This window comes from Bufo bufo, chromosome 4 (assembly GCF_905171765.1).
Source record: "Bufo bufo chromosome 4, aBufBuf1.1, whole genome shotgun sequence".
Taxonomy (NCBI): domain Eukaryota; kingdom Metazoa; phylum Chordata; class Amphibia; order Anura; family Bufonidae; genus Bufo; species Bufo bufo.
In genome coordinates, this window is record NC_053392.1 from 256,703,992 (window position 1) to 256,724,275 (window position 20,284).

Below are 20,284 nucleotides of genomic sequence, written 5' to 3' on the forward strand. Positions count from 1 at the left end.
AAAAAAACCCTGTGAGGTAGAAGCCAATTTTCTCCACTTTAGGGGAATAAAAAATTTCTTCCCGACTCCAATCAGAATAACTCCCTGGATCAACGACCCCTCTCTAGTAGCTATAGCCTGTAATATTATTACGCTCTAGAAACACATCCAGGCCCCTCTTGAATTCCTTTATTGTACTCACCATCACCACCTCCTCAGGCAGAGAGTTCCATAGTCTCACTGCTCTTACCGTAAAGAATCCTCTTCTATGTTTGTGTACAAACCTTCTTTCCTCCAGACGCAGAGGATGTCCCCTCGTCACAGTCACAGTCCTGGGGATAAATAGCTGATGGGATAGATCTCTGTACTGACCCCTGATATATTTATACATATTAATTAGATCTCCCCTCAGTCGTCTTTTTTCTAAAGTGAATAACCCTAATTTTGATAATCTTTCAGGGTACTGTAGTTGCCCCATTCCAGTTATTACTTTAGTTGCCCTCCTCTGAACCCTCTCTAGCTCTGCTATGTCTGCCTTGTTTACAGGAGCCCAGAACTGTACACAGTACTCCATGTGTGGTCTGACTAGCGATTTGTAAAGTGGTAGGACTATGTTCATATCACGGGAATCTATGCCCCTTTTGATGCAACCCATTATCTTGTTGGCCTTGGCAGCAGCTGCCTGACACTGGTTTTTGCTGTTTAGTTTGCTGTTTATTAAAATTCCTAGATCCTTTTCCATGTCAGTGTTACCGAGTGTTTTACCATTTAGTATGTACGGGTGACTTGCATTTTTCCTTCCCATGTGCATAACCTTACATTTATCAGTGTTAAACCTCATCTGCCACTTATCTGCCCAAGCCTCCAATCTATCCAGATCCCTCTGTAGTAGTATACTGTCCTCTTCAGTGTAAATTACTTTACACAGTTTAGTGTCATCTGCGAAAATTGATACTTTACTATGCAAGCCTTCTACAAGATCATTAATAAATATATTGAAGAGAATAGGGCCCAATACTGACCCCTGAGGTACCCCACTAGTGACAGTGACCCAATCTGAGTGTGTACCGTTAATAACCACCCTCTGTTTTCTATCACTCAGCCAGTTACTTACCCACATACAGATGTTTTCTCCCAGTCCGAGCATTCTCATTTTATATACCAACCTTTTATGCGGTACAGTGTCAAATGCTTTGGAGAAGTCCAGATATACGACATCCATTGATTCGCCGCTGTCAAGTCTAGAACTTACCTCCTCATAGAAACTGATTAAATTAGTTTGACATGACCGATCCCTCACGAAGCCATGCTGATATGGCGTTATTTGCTTATTTCCGTTGAGATGCTCTAATATAGCATCTCTCAGAAAACCTTCAAACAGTTTACCCACAACAGATGTTAAACTTACCGGCCTATAGTTTCCAGGCTCTGTTTTTGGCCCCTTTTTGAATATTGGCACCACATTTGCCATGCGCCAATCCTGTGGGACATTCCCTGTCAGTATAGAGTCTGCAAATATCAGAAATAAGGGTCTGGCTATGACATTACTTAATTCCTTTAGGATACGGGGGTGTATGCCCTCCGGTCCTGGCGATTTGTCTATTTTAATCTTTTTAAGCCGCTGATGTACTTCTTCCTGGGTCAGACAGGACACTTTTAATGGGGAATTTATTTTTGCATTCTGCATGTCATCTGACAATTTATTTTCCTCAGTGAATACATTGGAGAAAAAAATATTTAACAGCTTTGCTTTCTCCTCGTCGCTCTCTGCGACTCCCCCCTCATTACTCTTTAAAGGGCCAACACCTTCAGCTTTATACTTTTTAACATTTATATAATTGAAGAACATTTTAGGGTTAGTTTTACTCTCTTTGGCAATTAATCTCTCGGTCTCTAGTTTGGCCGCTTTTATTTGTTTTTTACATGTTCTATTTTTTTCCTTATAGTTTTTCAGTGCTTCCGTGCAACCCTCCTGTTTTAGTGTTTTATATGCTTTCTTTTTGTCATTTATTGCTTTCTTTACAGTTCTATTTATCCACATTGGTTTCTTTTTGTTCCTTAACCTTTTATTACCATATGGTATGTACCTCTCACAATGAGTTTTTAGGATGTTTTTAAAGATATCCCATTTTGTGTCTGTATTTGTGAGGACTTTGTCCCAGTTAGTTTGGCCTATGGCCTCTCTTAGTTGGCTAAATTTAGCTTTTTTGAAGTTTGGTATTTTTGTTCCTCCCTGTAGAAACGCTCTTTTGAATGATAATTGGAAGGTTACTACTTTATGGTCACTATTTCCCAGGTGTCCCCCGACCTGCACGTCTGTTGTTCTGTCAGGTCTATTGGTTAATACTAAGTCCAGTATGGCCGTCCCTCTAGTCGGGTCCTGAACCAGTTGGGAGAGGTAATTGTCTTTGGTTATAGCCACGAACCTGTTTCCCTTATGAGATATACAAGTTTCAGTTTCCCAGTCTATATCTGGGTAGTTGAAGTCCCCCATAATAACCACCTCATTATGATTTGCCGCCTCGTCTATCTCGTTTAGTAGTAGATTTTCTGTGGACTCTGGTATATTAGGTGGTTTATAGTAAACTCCTATTAGTAATTTATTGTTGTTTTTAGCTCCATGTATCTCTACCCATAGTGACTCCACATGTTCATGTCCCTCACTTATATCTTCTCGGACTGTGGGCTTTAGACAGGACTTTATATAAAGGCAGACCCCTCCCCCTCTCCGGTTTTGACGATCCTTTCTAAACAGACTGTAACCTTGTACATTAACTGCCCAGTCATAGCTATCATCCAGCCATGTCTCAGTTATTCCCACTATGTCATAGTCCTCCTCACACATCACTAATTCCAGTTCACCAGTTTTATTAGTCAGGCTTCTGGCATTAGTATACATACATTTGAGAGGTTTATGTATATTTTTTACCCTACACCTTTCCTTCTGAACTGTTCTAGTCCCTCCTTCCATTCCTCCCCCAGTCCCATTACCTGGACCCCATTCTCTATCTGCACTATCTTCCCCTCCTATAACGTAAATACCCTCCCCCCCAGTCCCTAGTTTAAACACTCCTCCAACCCTCTAGCCATCTTTCTCCCCAGCACAGCTGCCCCTTCCCCATTGAGGTGCAGCCCGTCCCTACGATAGAGCCTGTTGCCGATAGAAAAATCGGCCCAGTTCTCCAGGAACCCAAACCCCTCCATCCTACACCAGTTCTTGAGCCACTTGTTAATCTCCCTAATCTCCCATTGCCTTTCTTGTGTGGCTCGTGGTACAGGCAGTATTTCGGAAAATACTACCTTTGAGGTCCTTGCCCTCAGCTTTTGACCTAAATCCCTGAAATCATTTTTAAGGACTCTCCACCTACCTCTAACTTTGTCATTGGTTCCGATATGGACCATGACCGCTGGATCGTCTCCAGCCCCTCCCAGTAATCTGTCAACCCGATCCGCGATGTGTCGAACTCTAGCGCCAGGAAGACAGCACACTGTTCGGCGATCACGGTCTTTGTGACAGATTTCCCTATCTGTTCCCCTAATAATGGAGTCTCCCACTACCAGCACCTGTCTGGCCTGCCCTGCTCTCCTGTTCATTTTTTTTTATTTTTCAACCCCTCAAGGCACATTTTACTAAGCATCCTGTATTAAGAATGCTATTATTTTGCCTTATAACAATGGTATAAGGGAAAATAATACAGGGATTAGACTTTAATGGGGTTGCTCATCCCTATCATCTCCTAGCAACCATGCGTGAAAATCGAACCGCATCCGCACTTGCTTGCAGATGGTTGCTATTTTCACGCAGCCTCATTCATTTCTATGGGGCCTGCGTTGCGTGAAAAACGCTTAATACAGAACATGCTGCGATTTTCATGCAACGCACAAGTGATGCGTGAAAATCACCGCTCATCTGCACAGCCTCATTATAGTAAATGGGTCTGGATTCAGTGCAGGTGCAATGCGTTCACCACTGTGCCTTTATGGTCATGTGCTACTTGGGGATGAGAGGCTCAGTGATGGAAAGTAAATAGGTGAGTGACCTTTTTGTTTTCCTTATTTCTCTGTCCACCTCACAGAAGTGGTCACACACACGCTCAGTTCCATAATTCAACTGCCACCAGCTGATCTATTGTTAGAAGCTGTGACAGTTACAGGGAGAGAAGGTTGCAGCAGAAAGGACATGCCCCTGATAAGGGTGGGTTCACATCTGCATTCTGGATTCCGTTATGGCTTTCTGTTATAATATGGTTATAACGGAATCTATAAGACGGAAGTCAAAACGGAAGCCTTTAGAGGCATTCCGTTTTAATCCGTCTTAATAGAAGTCTATGAGAATAATAACTGATCCGTCTGGGTCCCGTTATGCAAGACTGATAACAAAGTCCTGTCGACAGGACTTTTTTCTCCGTTCTTTATAACGGAAACTGGATGGATCCGTTATTCTTCCCCATAGACTTCTATTAAGACGGAAAGCAAAACGGAATGCCTCTAAAGGCTTCCCTTTTGCATTCCGTCATAATACAAGTCTATGGGCAGCATAACGGATCTTTCCTTCAGTCTTATGGATTCCGTTATTTTCCGTTATAACCATGTTATAGCTGAAAGCCATAACGGAATCCAGAACGCAAATTTGAACCCACCCTAAGACCTGCTCTCTAAGCTGCTAGCATGAGAACATCTAGCAGAACAATTGGACAAGGAATGGGGAGATCTCTGGATCCATGTGAGGTACAGGGCTGGTTGTTACAAAGGAATGGCACGTCATAAAGTCATAAAAATAGATGCTCCAGAATTGGGGGGATGCAAGTAGAGCAGTAAAGCAGACATGTCAGGAGAGGTGGTACCGTATTATTTTGTGCCTGATATTTCCATAGCTTTACACAAGGAGATAGCATAGACTCAGTTCCTGCATATTGCCCTGGTTAGATGTACACCATTGGCTGCATCACGGTCTACAGGGCACAATGTAATATTTATTGAGCGAGATGGAGTATAATTCTCATGACTGCACCATGTGTTGTTTGTATTGTTTCTGTGGCTTCCATTGACAGATGATGTTAGGGGGGTCTGGAGAGGCCCATGAGACTTGGCCCAAAAGCTTCAGTAGATCTTGTTTAGGCCTCATGCACACAACCGTAGGTGGCTCTTGCCCGCTTTGCGGCCCACAAACAGCGGGTCCACAATATACGGGCACCGGCTGTGCATGGACTGTATCAATTGAATGGTTCCGCAATCCGGGAGATGTGGTGTGGAACGGAGGCACGGATCAGGAGCCCACGGAAGCACTATGGAACGCTTCCGTGCCTCTGCACTGTAAAAAATAGTGCATGCACTACTTTTTTGTGCTGCACACCGTTGGATGCGGATCAGAGACCCCATTTAAGTGAATTTGCGGTCCGCAGCATGGGCCGGCACATGGTTGTGTGCATGATCGCTTACAGTACAAAACTGTCAGTAGAATGCTTAGTCGCCCAACACCTACCCCTCCCTGAATATCCCCTTCCAAATATAGAAAGAGGGCAGTAAGTGGCTGCTAGACACCTGTGATTGAAATCCAGCAGCTCGACCCTTCTCTCCTCCAGACATAGGAGTAAATGTTAGGTGGTTGGCTAGTAGATCCTTAAAGGGAACCTGTCACCATGAAAATGCAGTGTAATCTGCAGGAGCTGAGCAGACATAGTTTGTGGGAAAATATTCAGGAAAACTTGTGTTTCATTCACTTAAATTCCTGCTCATTCTGGGCTTTGAAGTCAGGGAAGCGGTCCGATCAGTGATTGACAGCTCTACCTGTATACACAGAGATAGCTGTCAATCACTGATAGGACCGCCTCCCTGACTGCAGTCAGTGATTGACAGCTATCTCTGTGTATACAGGTAGAGCTGTCAATCACGGATAGGACCGCCTCCCTGACTGCAGTCAGTGATTGACAGCTATCTCTGTGTATACAGGTAGAGCTGTCAATCACGGATAGGACCGCCTCCCTGACTGCAGTCAGTGATTGACAGCTATCTCTGTGTATACAGGTAGAGCTGTCAATCACGGATAGGACCGCCTCCCTGACTTCGAAGCTCAAAAAGAGCAGGAATGTAAATGAATGAAATACAAGTATTACTGAATGTTTTCCCACAGACTATGGGGGAGATTTATCATCTCCCTGTTATGGAAAAGTGGCATTAAAAAGTTTCAACTTTTAAAAAAATAGTCACAAGTGTTTTTTTTATACTGGCCTTGCCAGACTTCAAAAAGGGGACATGGCAAGTACGGGAAGGAGGCATGAAGCCAGAAATCTGCGGCAGCCATAGCTTTCTGTTTAGGCCCACCGACTGCTGGAGGATGCGCCTAATGTATGATGGGCGCAGGGGACATCAAGACCAGTGCAGAGAGCACCTGTCCTGACAAATGTCCCCCGTACAGATCGGTCTGCTCAGCGCCTGCAGCTCAGACACCGGGTTCAGTGATCTGTACGATCCTGTGTCCATCTCTGGTGGGGAGCAGCCATCTGTGTAGCACATTCCCTGTAAGCAGGCCTCCTCCAGTGTTCTCTGTGGGGAGAGGCGAGTGTGTGTCATTTTGGGAAACATCTGTTTTCTAAGTTTGTTCCATAGTATGAAGTATAAGCAGGATAAACCACAGATATGGAAGGTTTGTAAAACGCGCTTAAAGGAAACCTGTCACCAGGATTTTGTGCATAGAGCTGGGGACATGGGCTGCTAGATGGCCGCTAGCACATCTGCAATACCCAGTCCCCATAGCTCTGTGCGCTTTTATTGTGTTAAAAAACAGTTTTGATCCATATGCAAATGACCTGATATGAGTCCTGTGTCCGGAGATGAGTCAAGCGGAAAGGAGCCCAGCACCGCCCCGCGTCCTCCGAATCTCCTCCTTGTTGGCTGACGTCACAGAGCTGGAACGCCGAAATCTCGCGATGCGCGAGCTAGCGCATGCGTAGTTCGTTCCCTGTGCTGATGCCAGTACAGGGAATGAACATGATGCCGACACTGCGCATGCGCTAGCTCGTGCATCGCGATATTTCGGCGCTCCAGCTCTGTGACGTCAGCCAGCAAGGAGGAGATTCGGAGGACGCGGGGCGGTGCTGGGCTCCTTTCCGCTTGACTCATCTCCGGACACAGGACTCATATCAGGTCATTTGCATATGGATCAAAACTGTTTTTTGATCCAGAATAGGAGACAACAATTAGATTGGTGGGGTCCTATCACTGGGACCCTCACAGATCATGAGGACAGTGGCCCCGTACCCTGTGACAGTGGTACCGTACCCCCTGAAAGTTATGGCCAGCCAATTTTTTTTCTGTGGGGAAAGATGTAGTATTACATGGTGCCCATTCAGACAGGTCAGAGTGACGGTTCGCTGTGTGATAAGACTGCCCCCTCTGTTTCTAAACAGCCAGAAATGGCACGACAGCTAGAACAGGTATACACAAGGCATACAAGAGCCTGTACCTTCATTAATGTATATGCGTTATACCTTTTATGTGAAGTCTATGTGAAGTTAACCCCAGTTTCGCACTCGCCCTTGAGAAGATTATGCTGGGTTAAAGAGGTTCTCCAGGCTTTTAATATTGATGATGTATTCCTAGGATAGGTCATCAATATCAGATCGGCGGGGGTCCGACACCCAGCACTCCCGCCGATCAGCTGTATGAAGGGAAGGTGCGCGCGTGCCAGCTCCTTTCTCTATTCCTGCTCGCTGCTGCTGTGCTGTGTCTATGGCAAGCAGGAAGCGAGACGGCACGCGCACACCTTCCCTTCATACAGCTGATTGGCGGGAGTGCCGGGTGTCGGACCTGCGCAGGTCTGATATTGATGACCTATCCTGAGAATAGGTCATCAATATTAAAATCCCAGAGAGCCCCTTTAACTCTTTAATGCCCTCTGGTACATTCTTTTACATTGCTTTTCAGTTTGGGTAAATGCTGTTCTACTATTACAGTCTCTGTAACAACAGCATTTCTTCTAGGGGAGCTAACCATTCTGCCATACGGCGCCAAAAACGGATGATGTTTAGGAAAATGAGGTCTTATTGCATAATCAACTGTTGTTCTAATTGGCCACCTTACTTCCCTTGTCCATTAGCGGCTACTTCCATACTGGAGAATCCAACAAATTAGAAGTAGCTTTGTGGTAATGTTGACCTTGGAAAAGCAAGATACTCTTCAGACTGATAGTGGCATCTATGGGACACTGATGTACCCAATAGGGTGTTCATAATTACATTTACGGTTGTACCTAATTTGTGCAATCTGTGACAAAATCGGTAATAGATCTGGATGTTTCATAACCAATCAATTCTTTTAGAGGATTGAAACCGCGAAGAAAGTAAGATCAAAGGTTATTGTTATACTTTGAGAACACTATTTGCATGCATGGAACGGACGGAATACTTTTACATAGTACACCTAGAGGGGGAGCTTCCCCTATGCATATTAATGTGTTGATGTTCTATATAGTGATAATGTCATGTATGAAAGCCATTGATGTGAATGTACTGTAGCAGACTGAGACATTATGTTAATGATATGCCTCTTTCATCCTGGGTATAAAAGTCTATTATTTGAGAATAACATTATCATTCTACCATGCCATAGCATTCCACACTTTGCATTCTGTAGTCTGCCTGCCTTTTCGACTAGGGATGAGCGAACTTGTGTTTTCACGTTTCGTACAAGGATCGGGTTATCTCAGAATTCAGTTATGGATTTCACTACTGCCGGCCATAAGTTATAGTCCATGGGAGCGGAATCCATGACTGAATTCCTAGATAACCTGAATACGAGTTCGCTCAAGTTCCTGCACAAGAAGAATAGTTTCAAGAATTCCCTTCAGCTGCGGGCGAAGTCCAGCAATATGCAATGTCTACACTGGCCGTGCCTGTAGGTCCCCAGGGGGCTGTATAAAATAAAGGAAAAGAACTCTTGCTGCTCCAGCACTGCTGGGCCTGCAGCGGTCATGTGTCATCGTTCACCAGTCTGCTGTTGCATTGGGGCCCTACGGGCACTATCGGTGTGGACATGTCTGTTTTTGGCACTGTATGGCAGAATCATTTGGGCCCAGTTGTCCTGAATTTTAGTAATTTGTGCTACGAGCCTCCACGTGTCTTGACCTGTTCCTTCATTGGTAATGTAGCTATCATTTCAGGTTGCTTGGCACCTGGTTGTTGCTGTATTAGTTTTTTAACACTTTTTATGTGTTGATTCCAGGATGGCATTTTCTGCTGAAAAGATCAAACTGGGAGGATGGGAAGTATGGAAAATACAGATTTAGAGGAGTTCCCTCCTCCACCTCCTGAAGGTAACGTAAAAGCCAAAGTTTAGACCATCAGTTGGGGTTAATACGCTGTATACAGACTATATAATGCCTTTACCACATTTATGGCCCAGGATATGCCATAAGTGTCTGATAGATGTGGCTCCCCTCTCCAGAACAGGTCTCTTGCCTGTTGAAGCTTGCTGTGCTACATAGTTTCCATACCTCCCACAGAAGTGAGTGGGAGTTGCGCAGGCGCCGCCGAATCTCGGGAGCTTTTACATACATGTATGTGATGACTTTTATATGTAGTGTTTTGTTCAGGGTAAGAATACCGTGTGTGGGATAGTTGAGCGCGGCCTGGTGGCTCTTTGCTCAGAAGTGATCTTTTTTGCTTGCAGTGGCAGAAGGGAAATTGCTGGAGCACTGGGTGATATGAGGGGGCAGTGCGGTGGAAAGAGCGGAGGACAGAATCTGAATTGTTCCCATCAAAGCTCCCTTGTCACTGGTGTCTGACACACTCTGAAGCCTTCATAAAAAGGGAAGATTATCTGAAATGGCAGGCCGCACAGCCCCTCCACCATAAATGCACATCACTTGTTTGCTACAATAGCTAGATTGAAAAAACGGACATGCTTTTTTTTTTTTTTTAACCAGGCCATTTTTTTAAGCATGTGCTCTCACAATTCATCTCTTTGTCTATTATATACAGACATATCATTATGGTATGCACATTGTATAGTATAATTACAATTGAAGATTTACTCATTTTCCTAAATGTTGTGTGTAAAAAGGGCGAGGAGATAAGACTTTTATATTTGCCATGTCGGCTGTTGTGCAGCAGGTTTCCCCTCCACTGTATTGGGGTGGGCTGTTATACATGTCATAGATAAAGTCCTCCCCGCAGGTCAGTGCCCATGTGGATGAGATCTGTGTGGTTTCAGCTCTGCATACAGAAAGACACATAGCTGCCATCAGCCTATGGTAAGGGGGCGGGGGACCACTTTGCTCATAGGGGACCCAGAACCGTTTCTTTCTTAACAACTGTTTAACGCAATTTTTTTAATTTGGTAGAATAGCCCAGTTGAGCTGTCATTCTAACCTGCTGCCTCTTCAGTTATAGCCAGGCGTTCCGGTGGTCTGGTGTATGTGAACACAAAGGCCAAGATTTACTAATGTGTCTGTGCCAATTATCTGTGTAAAAAAAGTGGTACAATTTTGCTCACTCCCCCCCCGACATGCTCAACAAGGAGGTGGGGCTTCACAGCAAAGGGCTAGGACCTAAGATGTACCATTTTACGCCAAAATTGTGCCACAATTCTGGTGTAAAAATCAGTTGCAAAGTAAGCCAACCAGTAGTGTCTACACCAGAGTTTTTTTTTTTTTTTTTAAATATTCTACTAATACATTTCAAGGGATGGTTGGACTCTGAATCTAGTGACGTGACCAGTCAATATCAACTGAAAAGCTGAGACCTTGTGGCTCCTGGAGGGTGCACAGGTGCGTCAGGGAGGACCAATGGGCGCTTTAGGTTACACAATGTATGAAACTTGGAGTAGGATAAAACAGTTAAGAAAGGTTGAAGGAACTACGGAATATACTCCTTTATGGGGTAACCCAGCGTTGCCCGAGTTTATCTCCTTAGTAGGCTTTGGGGATTGGAGACGGAAAGGGATTCTAAGAATAGGCCATTTACTAGAGGGTGAAGCCTTTGCAACATTTACTAAATTGCAGGAAGTGTATGACCTATCTAGAGGCCAATTTTATAAATATCTCCAAATACGCCACGCGTATAACACTAGGTTCAAAAACAATGTTAGAGTGTCAAAAAGGGATGTGGTCCTGCACCAGGTTATCTCCAAAGGGGTGAGGAGAGGGATGATATCCATGATATATAAATTACTGCTAGATAATTATTTGATGTCTTACCCTTTGTCCAGGAAACGCAAGTGGGAACAAGATGTAGGGACCATTTCAAATGACCAATGGTCAGATATTCTGGAAACGATACCGATATCCTCCTTGAGCGAAGGGGGTAAGCTTTTGCAGCTGTTTATTGTCCACAGAGTCTAGAAGACACCAGTCTTTTTACATGGCTTGGGGTATAGACCCAATGCTGATTGCCCTCGGTGCTCTGTGGACTCTGCAGATCTTATACACATGCTGTGGAGCAGCGAGAAACTAAGGGGGTACTGGAGGAAGGTACTGAGGGTCATACACGATGTGTATAAGGTGCAAATACTGTGTGATCCCAAGGTGTGCGTTCTGGGCTATGTGTCAGAGATTGCAACTGAACATATGTATAAAGTAGCAGTGGGTCGGTTATTATATGTGGCAAGAAAGCTGATAGCCTTGCACTGGATACAGGCGGAACCTCCATCCTTTAGAGAATTTATACGCAAAGTTGACACAATGCTGGTTTATGAAAAAGCTGTATTTCAGAAAAGGGGGTGTCCCACAAAATTTGAAAAACTTTGGGACTCCTGGCTCTTGTTTAGGCGTTTGAATAACAATATTTGGTAAGGATCACTAACACCAATGGGAAGGGGAGGTCGGGGGGTTAAAAGTTGTATCATGATATATTCTAAGGTTCTGAGTACAGACCAAGATTGTATGTGTTGTTGGAAAAGCCTTTCATTGCTATATTCTGTTGTAAGACTGTATTATTACGGTATTTGGCGATGTCAATAAAAAAGGATCTGATTTAAAAAAAAAAAAAGAAATATTTTACTAATAACCTATCGTCTGGATAGATCATCAGTATCGGATCATTTGGAGTCCGACACCCAGGACCCCCGCCATTCGGGTGTTTCCAAGTAGTAAAAATATCTTGGAAAACCCTTTTAATGATATAACTATCTTGCGTAGATTGGCTGGTTTCTCCATTGTCTGATTGTGAGAGCAACAGTGTGTCATGCAGGTCCTGCATCCATAATAATAATAATACAGAAAAGTAAAATTAATATTTTAATGACAAAACTGTAAAGATTAGGTTAGTCTTTAGGGCTGGTGCAAACAGCCAAGTGCTGTACTCTGCAGACTCGGCTCCATAGGGTTTGAATGGAGCCTCTCTGTCCTACACATGCTTGACCATGGTCCTGCCTAAGGAGGAACAGGGGTCTCGGAGCTTGTGTTTTTAATTTTCAGTGGGACCCCAGCAATCACATCTCTCTCACCTATCCTGTGCAAACCCTTATTTTTTGTAGGACAAGTTATCGTTTTTAATGCACCATTTTGGGTACATGTAATAATTAATTAAAGCCAGCTGTTTAGCTAAAAACCCCTTTGTTTACATCAGTAAAAAGACGTATTAGTGGTCACTAAGGAGTTAATAAGGAAATGCTCTAGTCTGAGGTCCTGACAGTAGCCATCTATGAATCGTAGACACACACTGCATTAGGTCTATTTTATCTGATGGCATTCAGCTTGTTAGCATTGTTCCCCTTTGATACTGCTGTAGTAAAATGTATTCTTTTTGTTTGTGCATTAGTCTTGGAAAATGCTGGCGTTTATGAGGATGAGGACGAAGGCGAGAAATTTGATTTTGATAGTGGAGATGATGCTCCGGAAGCAGATAGGCAGCCACTCCCAGTGGCCGAGGATGATCTAATTGACATGGGGCTCAACCTCCCCGATCCTCCAGGTATGAATATTTTTTATTTGTATTATAGCGTCTGATCTCTCTTATTTATTGTAAGGTACTTTAATTATTATATTAGAGAGATGCATAACTTGCTCTTACCTAGTTTAAGTTTATTAGCGGAATACTGCATTTAAGGCTGCTTTCACACAGCCACGTGTGGTCCATGTGATGGTCACATTTCCGAGACCAACCACAGCTTGTGTGAGCTGAACTCACAGCATCACAGTGATCTATAATGCTGTAAGATCGGCTCACAGGAGCCTCATGCGGTCCCGGAAATATGGACAACATACGACCATGTGAAGACAGCCTTATAAGAGGGTTGTCCTGATAATTGCCCTGGGGATTCAGGTTCAGTGCTGACGGCTTTAGCTGAATCTGGATGCTGTTTTATTGCAGATGGGAAATGCAGCAATCTCTGAATGGTCTATTGATAGCATATCAGCTGCCGTATATAGTGTCTTCATATGCAGTGAAAACTCGCCACATTCCTGCAGGTTCATTATTGGCTCACACCGTCTCGTGGGGGGGGGGGGGGGGGGGAGAGAACAGTTTGGATACATTGATGATTCACTTCTAACCTTTTCCATTTATTAACTACAAACCTATATTTGAAATACTTTTATTAATCTAACGGTCTGCTTCTATAAATTAGATCTACTATTAGAAGATGATTGTGGAGCCATACTGCAAGATTCACCAGCTCTAACTGATCTGAGTGCAGCACCAAAGAAAGTGAATCCGTATTCTGTGATCGATATTGCGCCATTTCAAGAGGGAGAGCCTACTTCTTTAGAGTCTCCGTCTGAGGAAGACTGCTCTAGTCCTCGGGTGCCAAGTGGTTATTCTGTTCCTGTGCCATGTGGCTATGCCGTCCCTTCCAACTTGCCCTTATTGTTGCCAGCGTACTCCACACCAGTTATAATCCGCAACATATCTGTTGATGAACAAGGTCAGACAGTGAACATTTTGAACGTTTCTTCAAACATTTTAAGGTTGTTGTTTTTGAGTGCTTAAAGGCTATGTACACCTCTGAATATTTTTTTTTAATAAAGACTAATTGAGTAAAATGCAATCATAAAAAAAAAGTGTACATGGCCTTTAGGTTCAGATCCGTGCCGTTTCCTCCTCATTCCCTGTCCCCCTAGATCTGCTACCTTGACTAGTGGTGACATATCATTAAGAAGTGCAGATGAGTAACCACAGGTCACTGGCCAATCACAAGAACACGAAGCACAGAACTGTGCCTGAACCCCATGCAGTACTCTGCAAGGAGCCTTGGAGAGCCCTTTTATTCTTGCAAGGGGTGAGGGTCCTAGAGGACTGATCCCACCTATCAGTAAATGCCACTTGTGTGGGAAAACCCTTGCTTGAAGTATTTGCTTAGGTACATTTTCTCAGTGTGCAAAATGGTACACCGTAGAAATTACAGTGGCATACATTGTGCAAATAACAGGTTATATAGGGTACCCAAATAGTACTGTCAAACATTGTTCAAATAATAGTGCCATACTGTGTCCAAATGACAGTGCTCTCACACTCGGAGCCATGTGCTTCCTCATTTATCGAAAATCTCAAGGCCAGAGACTTGTTCATTCAGCCAGTCACCTAAAGGCACATTTCCATGTGCTGAGCAGCAGCAGATTGTCGGGAAAGAACGCGGCCGGCTGCTCGGGCAGGGGAGGTAAAGCGCTACATTTCCATGCAGCAATCTCCTTCACGCTATTGTGATTGCTTAGAAAGCACGATCTGCTGCCCAGAAACGATAATTTAGGTGTCTGCTCGAATGACAGGACGATACGATGAACAAGCGTTTCGCTCATTCATCGGGTGATCAGTGGCACCTTTAGACGGGCAGATTGTCGAGAACGAGCGTTCGAAGGTTAATCTAAATCCACCTTAAGTCTTGGTACTCACAGATCATAGATGCTTTTACAAACAATTTTATATGCAAAAAGTCTCATGGAGAGCTCCGGCACACGACTAATACTGATGCCCAACATGGCAAATATTAAAGCTCCATACTGGCAGTCATTGATGGGCAGCGCCGATGGCTATTAAGGAGCTTGTTGTTAATAACCCCTTAACGGAAATGTTATGGCAGCCTGGGGCCGTTTGAAGGCTTACAGGCCTGTCATAGGAAACTGCTTGTAAAGCCGGTAAAAATCCAATACATTGCAGTAGTATACCATGCAGTTTATTATATAAGCAATTAGAGGATTGCATGTTCAAGTTAAAATAAACTGATTTTATTTTATTTTTTAAATATATGTACGGTATATAAATCTTCAAAATTCAAATCAACCCTTCTTTCCCAATTTTGCATATAAAAATAAACAGCAAAAAATAAAACTAATTAGTATCCCAGTGTCCAAAAATGCCCACATTATTAAAATATAAAAATATTGCGCTTTGAAAGTGGTAATTGGAAAAAAAATAAAAAATTGCTGATTTGCTGTTTTTTTTTTTTGTATTTTTGTTTTTTTTTGTAACTTCGCTTTCCCCTGAAAAATGGAAAAGTGATTAATAAGTCTTGTGAGGCCACATTCTCACCATGGCAACCTCTGGGGCCATGTGTTTCTATCCAGGACTTGGCATTTTCTTATTTGTATACATAGGCCCACTTAAAAAGTAACTACATGTTAGTAAAATGTTTGATATATCATGGTGATGTGAAAGGTTTTCATTGGAGGAGGTCTGAGTGCTGAGACCCCCTGCCGATTGCTAAAATGAGAAGTAAGAAGCACTCGGATGAGCTCTGCTGAAGACTGCCTCATGGACTTTCTGTTGAGGCGGTCTCCATTTCTGTCTTTAGTAGCTAGGAGAGACACCGCTCAGCTAACTCGCTGTTTTAGCCATTGGTGGGAATCTTGACACTCAAACCCCCACTAATCAAACCCTTCTTCCTAGGCCAGTGACATTTTGTTCATTTGTCACATGGCCTATTTTCAGCTCAGCCCTATTCAAGTCAATGGGGCTGAGCTGCAGTACCAAGCAGAGCCACTATTAAGAGGATGGTGCTGTGCTTGGTACTCTCTGGAGATCCACGGCTTCCTCAAACAGCTGATCGCCCAGGATGCTGAGTGTTGGACACCCGCCCATCTGATATTGATCCTGAGGATAGGTCATCGATATTATACTCTCGGAAAACCCCTTTAAAAGTGTGTTAATCCTTCCTTTCCTCCTCTTCATCATAGACTTTTATTCACATAACAATAAGTGTATTGCAGTCTGCAAACCGCGGAACTGCAAAACACTGTTACCGTCCGTTTGCGCGCCACATCACGGCGGTGACGCGCTCACTTAATGGGTCCATGCTCAGCATGTTGCGGCGAAGTATAGGACATGCGTTATCGTGTGCGGCTGCATGGATGCGGAAGCACGCGGAAACCCTTTCATCTGCTTCAGCATATGTGCAGTTGTTTGGCAAATTATCAGGAATGAACCTTACAGCAAACGCTCGTTCCCAATAATCTACCCATTTAAAGGTGCTGCTGATCACCCGATGAATGAGCAAAACGCTCGTTCATTGGGTGACATGATTGTTCACACAGTACATGAAATGATGGTTTCTGGGCAGCAGACTGTTCTGTGTGAACAGTGATCTGTCGCCCAGAGACCACGAATCTGTGTGAGGATGAGCATTGGTAGTAGCCATCACTACTACTACATCATACAGTGGAATATCCCTGCATGTAAATGTCGCCCTTCACCTCCACTGATGAGCCGGCAATTATCAGGAAGGAAAAAGTCCCATTCCGATAATTGCCTGCACCATCGGCACATGAAAATGACTAACTGCATCAGTAAGATCGATTGGACAAGATAAGAGGCATGAAGTCGTACTGTATACTTTTAAGGCAGTCTTGATTTCTGAACTGTCACCTAGACATTAAGGGATGTTCTGGTCACCATTTGCAGGCGTTCAAGAGGAGGTGTCTAATCCTCACTTTCATCTTGTGGACGTGGACAACAATCATATAAGGTATACAACACATATTACAGTTTGTGTCTCTTTTTTTCTTTGTATACTGTCATATATTCTATATGTGAGGGGAGCTCCATCCCAAATTTCAAGACCTATTAGGACGTCTTATGTTTGAATTGGTGGATAGATAAAACAAAGCAGGGAGCTCCTAGATCATATGAACTTAAACATAGTAAAGTAATCCAAACTGCATATACTTGAGAATATAGGTAGAAATTGAGCCTCGCTGTTCAGTGGCTGTAGAGCTCTATGTACGTCCATTAGGTGACGCTATAGTATACATACAGCCACGTGTTAACGCTGGAAGCGGACCAGGGCCTAATATGTAACACAGCAATATTAGTCAGTGTCTGATCACATCTTGTTTTAGTTCTCTGCTGGTCTTTCCCCTGGGGGAATATGTAAGAATACCCGAAAACTGTTCAAAAACGTAAACTTTGGACTCCATTTGCGCCTGCTTTCCATCTGTGCACACTATTTTCTGCAGGAAACAATAGTGCGGTAGAGTAGGCGATTGTGTCATTGAAAACCAATGCAACAGAAAGCAGGTCAAAGGGAGTCCGAAGTGGAATTTTTGCCACATTGAATTGAATGAATCTAATGTAGGATATGTGTTTTTAGATATTCAGACGTATCCCCCTGACAGAAAGCTCCCTGATGTGAACACAGCCCTTATATCCTGCAGGCTCCAGCTGGTACTTTATTCTGCCTGTACTGTACTCGCACGGTATCTCAGGAATGAGCTTTATGTTGCTGTTATGTTTTATGATGGCTTTACATTCTCTCTGGTACAACATTATTTAGTTACAAGGGCATTCTATCTACTACTAGATAGTGTTTTTTTTTTTTATATATATTTCATGTGCTTTTGGGCTGTATATTTTTACCGTATTTTCTGTTGTCGTACTTGGACAAGAATATCAGTATTGTGGTGTCACTTCCTCATTACAGTGAAGATTTCCAAGCCTTCAAAGAAGAGGACGTGTTGGCAAAATGGGTGTCCGATCCTGCAAATACGGAATGGATGGAGAGTAAATACAGTGACTTACATTATCTCCACACTTCTTTATTCTTTATAACTTGCTTCCTGAACATTTTCCATCTTACATCGTTGCCTAACCTTGCGTCTTTGACGAGATTCTTTCAGGGAATGCAGTTCTAACAGCAGAGCTATCGGCTCTCGACTTGCTGGTGCAGTATTAGTAGTTTGTATTTAGTGTTTTGTCTTGTGCCATTCCTCTTGGAAATATAGGAATAAGTTTGGCACTGGGTCATTGGTCCGGCATTGTCCAATTTAGCGCCAACCATGTCAGGCTGAAAATGGTAACGCCTTAATGTCCGTTTTTTCATTCATTTCCAGGAAGAATAGTTCTATGTAGAGTTCTTAAAACATTGGTATTTCCTGGGGAGCACAAGAGTTTACTAGAACAGACCTGTCAGGAGAGGTGACGGCAGCGTGATATGGTAACAGACGTAGTGCGTGCAGTCAGTGCTGTGAGGACGGAGTCTGATGTATATTAGATCCTCTTATCCTACCGCTGATTGACAGCTCTCTCCCTTTGCACAGTAATAGGAGAGACCTCTCAATCATTGGCAGGAGGATGAGGGGAGTTAGCATTTCATGAATGCATCAGACTCCTTCCTCTCCGTGCTGAAGTGACAACATAGACCTGGCTACATAATCCTTTTAGAGTAAAGGTGTCCTTTCAGCAGGTCCCTACTTTATTTCATTGGGTTTAGATGGGGCATTTTGTGTAACTACCAGTTGAGCAGCAGTTGTCCCATTTAGCCATTTCTGCAACCAGATGGGACTAAGTAAGCGCTGGCCTTATGAAAGCATCTGAGCGGGCCGATGCTCCGCTGTTTCCGTAACTCCCATTGTGGTGAATTGGAGCTTGTTCTGCTGCGCTTTTTGTGTAGCACTAATTCACTATAATGGGCGAGTGATGGCCCGCTCAGTCGTTTCCATAAGCCCGACCATCTGGGGCTGGCGCATAGTCCTATCTCTCCAAGGAAATAGTGAGCTGGGACAATCCCTTTAAGGACACTAAAAACAAACATGATTATTTTGGTATGGGGGCTATCCTGTGTCTTTTCCTCCTTTTTGTCATTTCTCAGCAACTTCCCTTCATTTTTTTTTTTTCTCCAACTGCTGCTTTCACTGGCAACTACGATATCCACTGTAATCACTAGCTGCACCCTGTATCAAGTGGGCACTGTTCTCTTTAGGCCAAGCTGAGCCGTTGGTACAAAAATCCTCATATAATTTAGTTGATAAATATAATTTTTTTTTACATTTTTTTTTTTTCATGTTTTTAACATTGCCCTGATTAAAATCCATGGCACTTTATGACACCAGGGCATGCTACGAATTTACATTTCAGTAGCTTGCCCATAAAATAGGTTTCTGGTATAAATACAGTTGATAAATATATTACCTTGAATGGCTCCTTTTTTCAGTGCAGAAGTTTCCATGCCCTATGCAGTGCATGAACTCTGCCTCCATATATTGCGTCATAAGTTACTATATTCTTGGCATTTATACAGCATTTTCAATGTGATCTGAAATGTTGCCCCATCGGTGGCTGCCAGTACCTTGTGTACCCTTAATATCGATTTCTTTTCCTCTTTCTTCCTCCTTCTGCATATTTTCTTCCATCAGATTCATAGGGCTGTACATACTAACTGCTACGTGGTGACATTTTATATGCAATGTGTACAGCTATATGGTACACATGTTTTTATTACTAAACTATATATCCTGTTATTTAAGTATGTATGTGATTTGCTTTATGTTCTTTCTAGATCCTGATGAAGTGATTTATGATGATGTTCCAAGGGAAAACTCTGATTCAGCTACAGGTATTCTTTATGACAGTGTGGTCTTTAAAGCAACAAAAAAGGGAAGTTTAGCATCAAATCTGTTGGTCAGTATTTATTTAAAGAAGTCCTCGAGGTTTCCTCCTTACCAGGGCTCATTTACCTCAGTATATGTATGCTCACCTTTTTTTCTCACTGGTGGTCATGAAATATTTAGGTATAATCACTGGAATTTGTCTTTCTTGTGGGAGAGTTGTGTTTATATACAGCAGTCAATCTGAGGAGACAGAGATGCACTGAGAGAGAGAACTACAGCCTAAACCAATGATTAGGGAGGACTTTCCTATAGGGTTGATCTTGCTGAGTGCAAGGACCCCTCTCTTGTAGCAATCTGCTGTGCCTTTATTGGGAAATTCCTTTTTATGCTAATTCGATTGTCGGAGCACCGAGAGGCGAGCCTAGCCCCTCGGAGCACCACTTCACCACTACCTTTAGGAATTCCCATATCCTGAGATCTGGACTGCGTTGACTAAGACCTTTCTGGTACATCTGTGAGATTTCAGGTCCAGGCATTGGAACAGTTATGATG

General features: G+C 43.3%; 1 protein-coding gene across 4 annotated transcripts in view; it reads left to right on the forward strand.

Moving 5' to 3' along the window:
* ARHGEF10 (Rho guanine nucleotide exchange factor 10) overlaps positions 1-20,284 on the forward strand; it is a 197,701-nt gene that overhangs the window by 38,704 nt on the left and 138,713 nt on the right. For 3 of the 4 annotated variants that reach the window (XM_040428536.1, XM_040428538.1, XM_040428539.1), the window contains exons 2-7: positions 9,199-9,289; positions 12,735-12,887; positions 13,543-13,839; positions 16,809-16,872; positions 17,827-17,906; positions 19,681-19,737. In XM_040428536.1, coding sequence (XP_040284470.1) covers positions 9,235-9,289; positions 12,735-12,887; positions 13,543-13,839; positions 16,809-16,872; positions 17,827-17,906; positions 19,681-19,737 — 706 coding nt within the window. In that variant the 5' untranslated portion in view covers positions 9,199-9,234. Of the gene's footprint in view, positions 1-6,504; positions 6,516-7,646; positions 7,652-9,198; positions 9,290-12,734; positions 12,888-13,542; positions 13,840-16,808; positions 16,873-17,826; positions 17,907-19,680; positions 19,738-20,284 lie in introns of those variants that run through there. The other variant, XM_040428537.1, reaches the window with a different exon arrangement.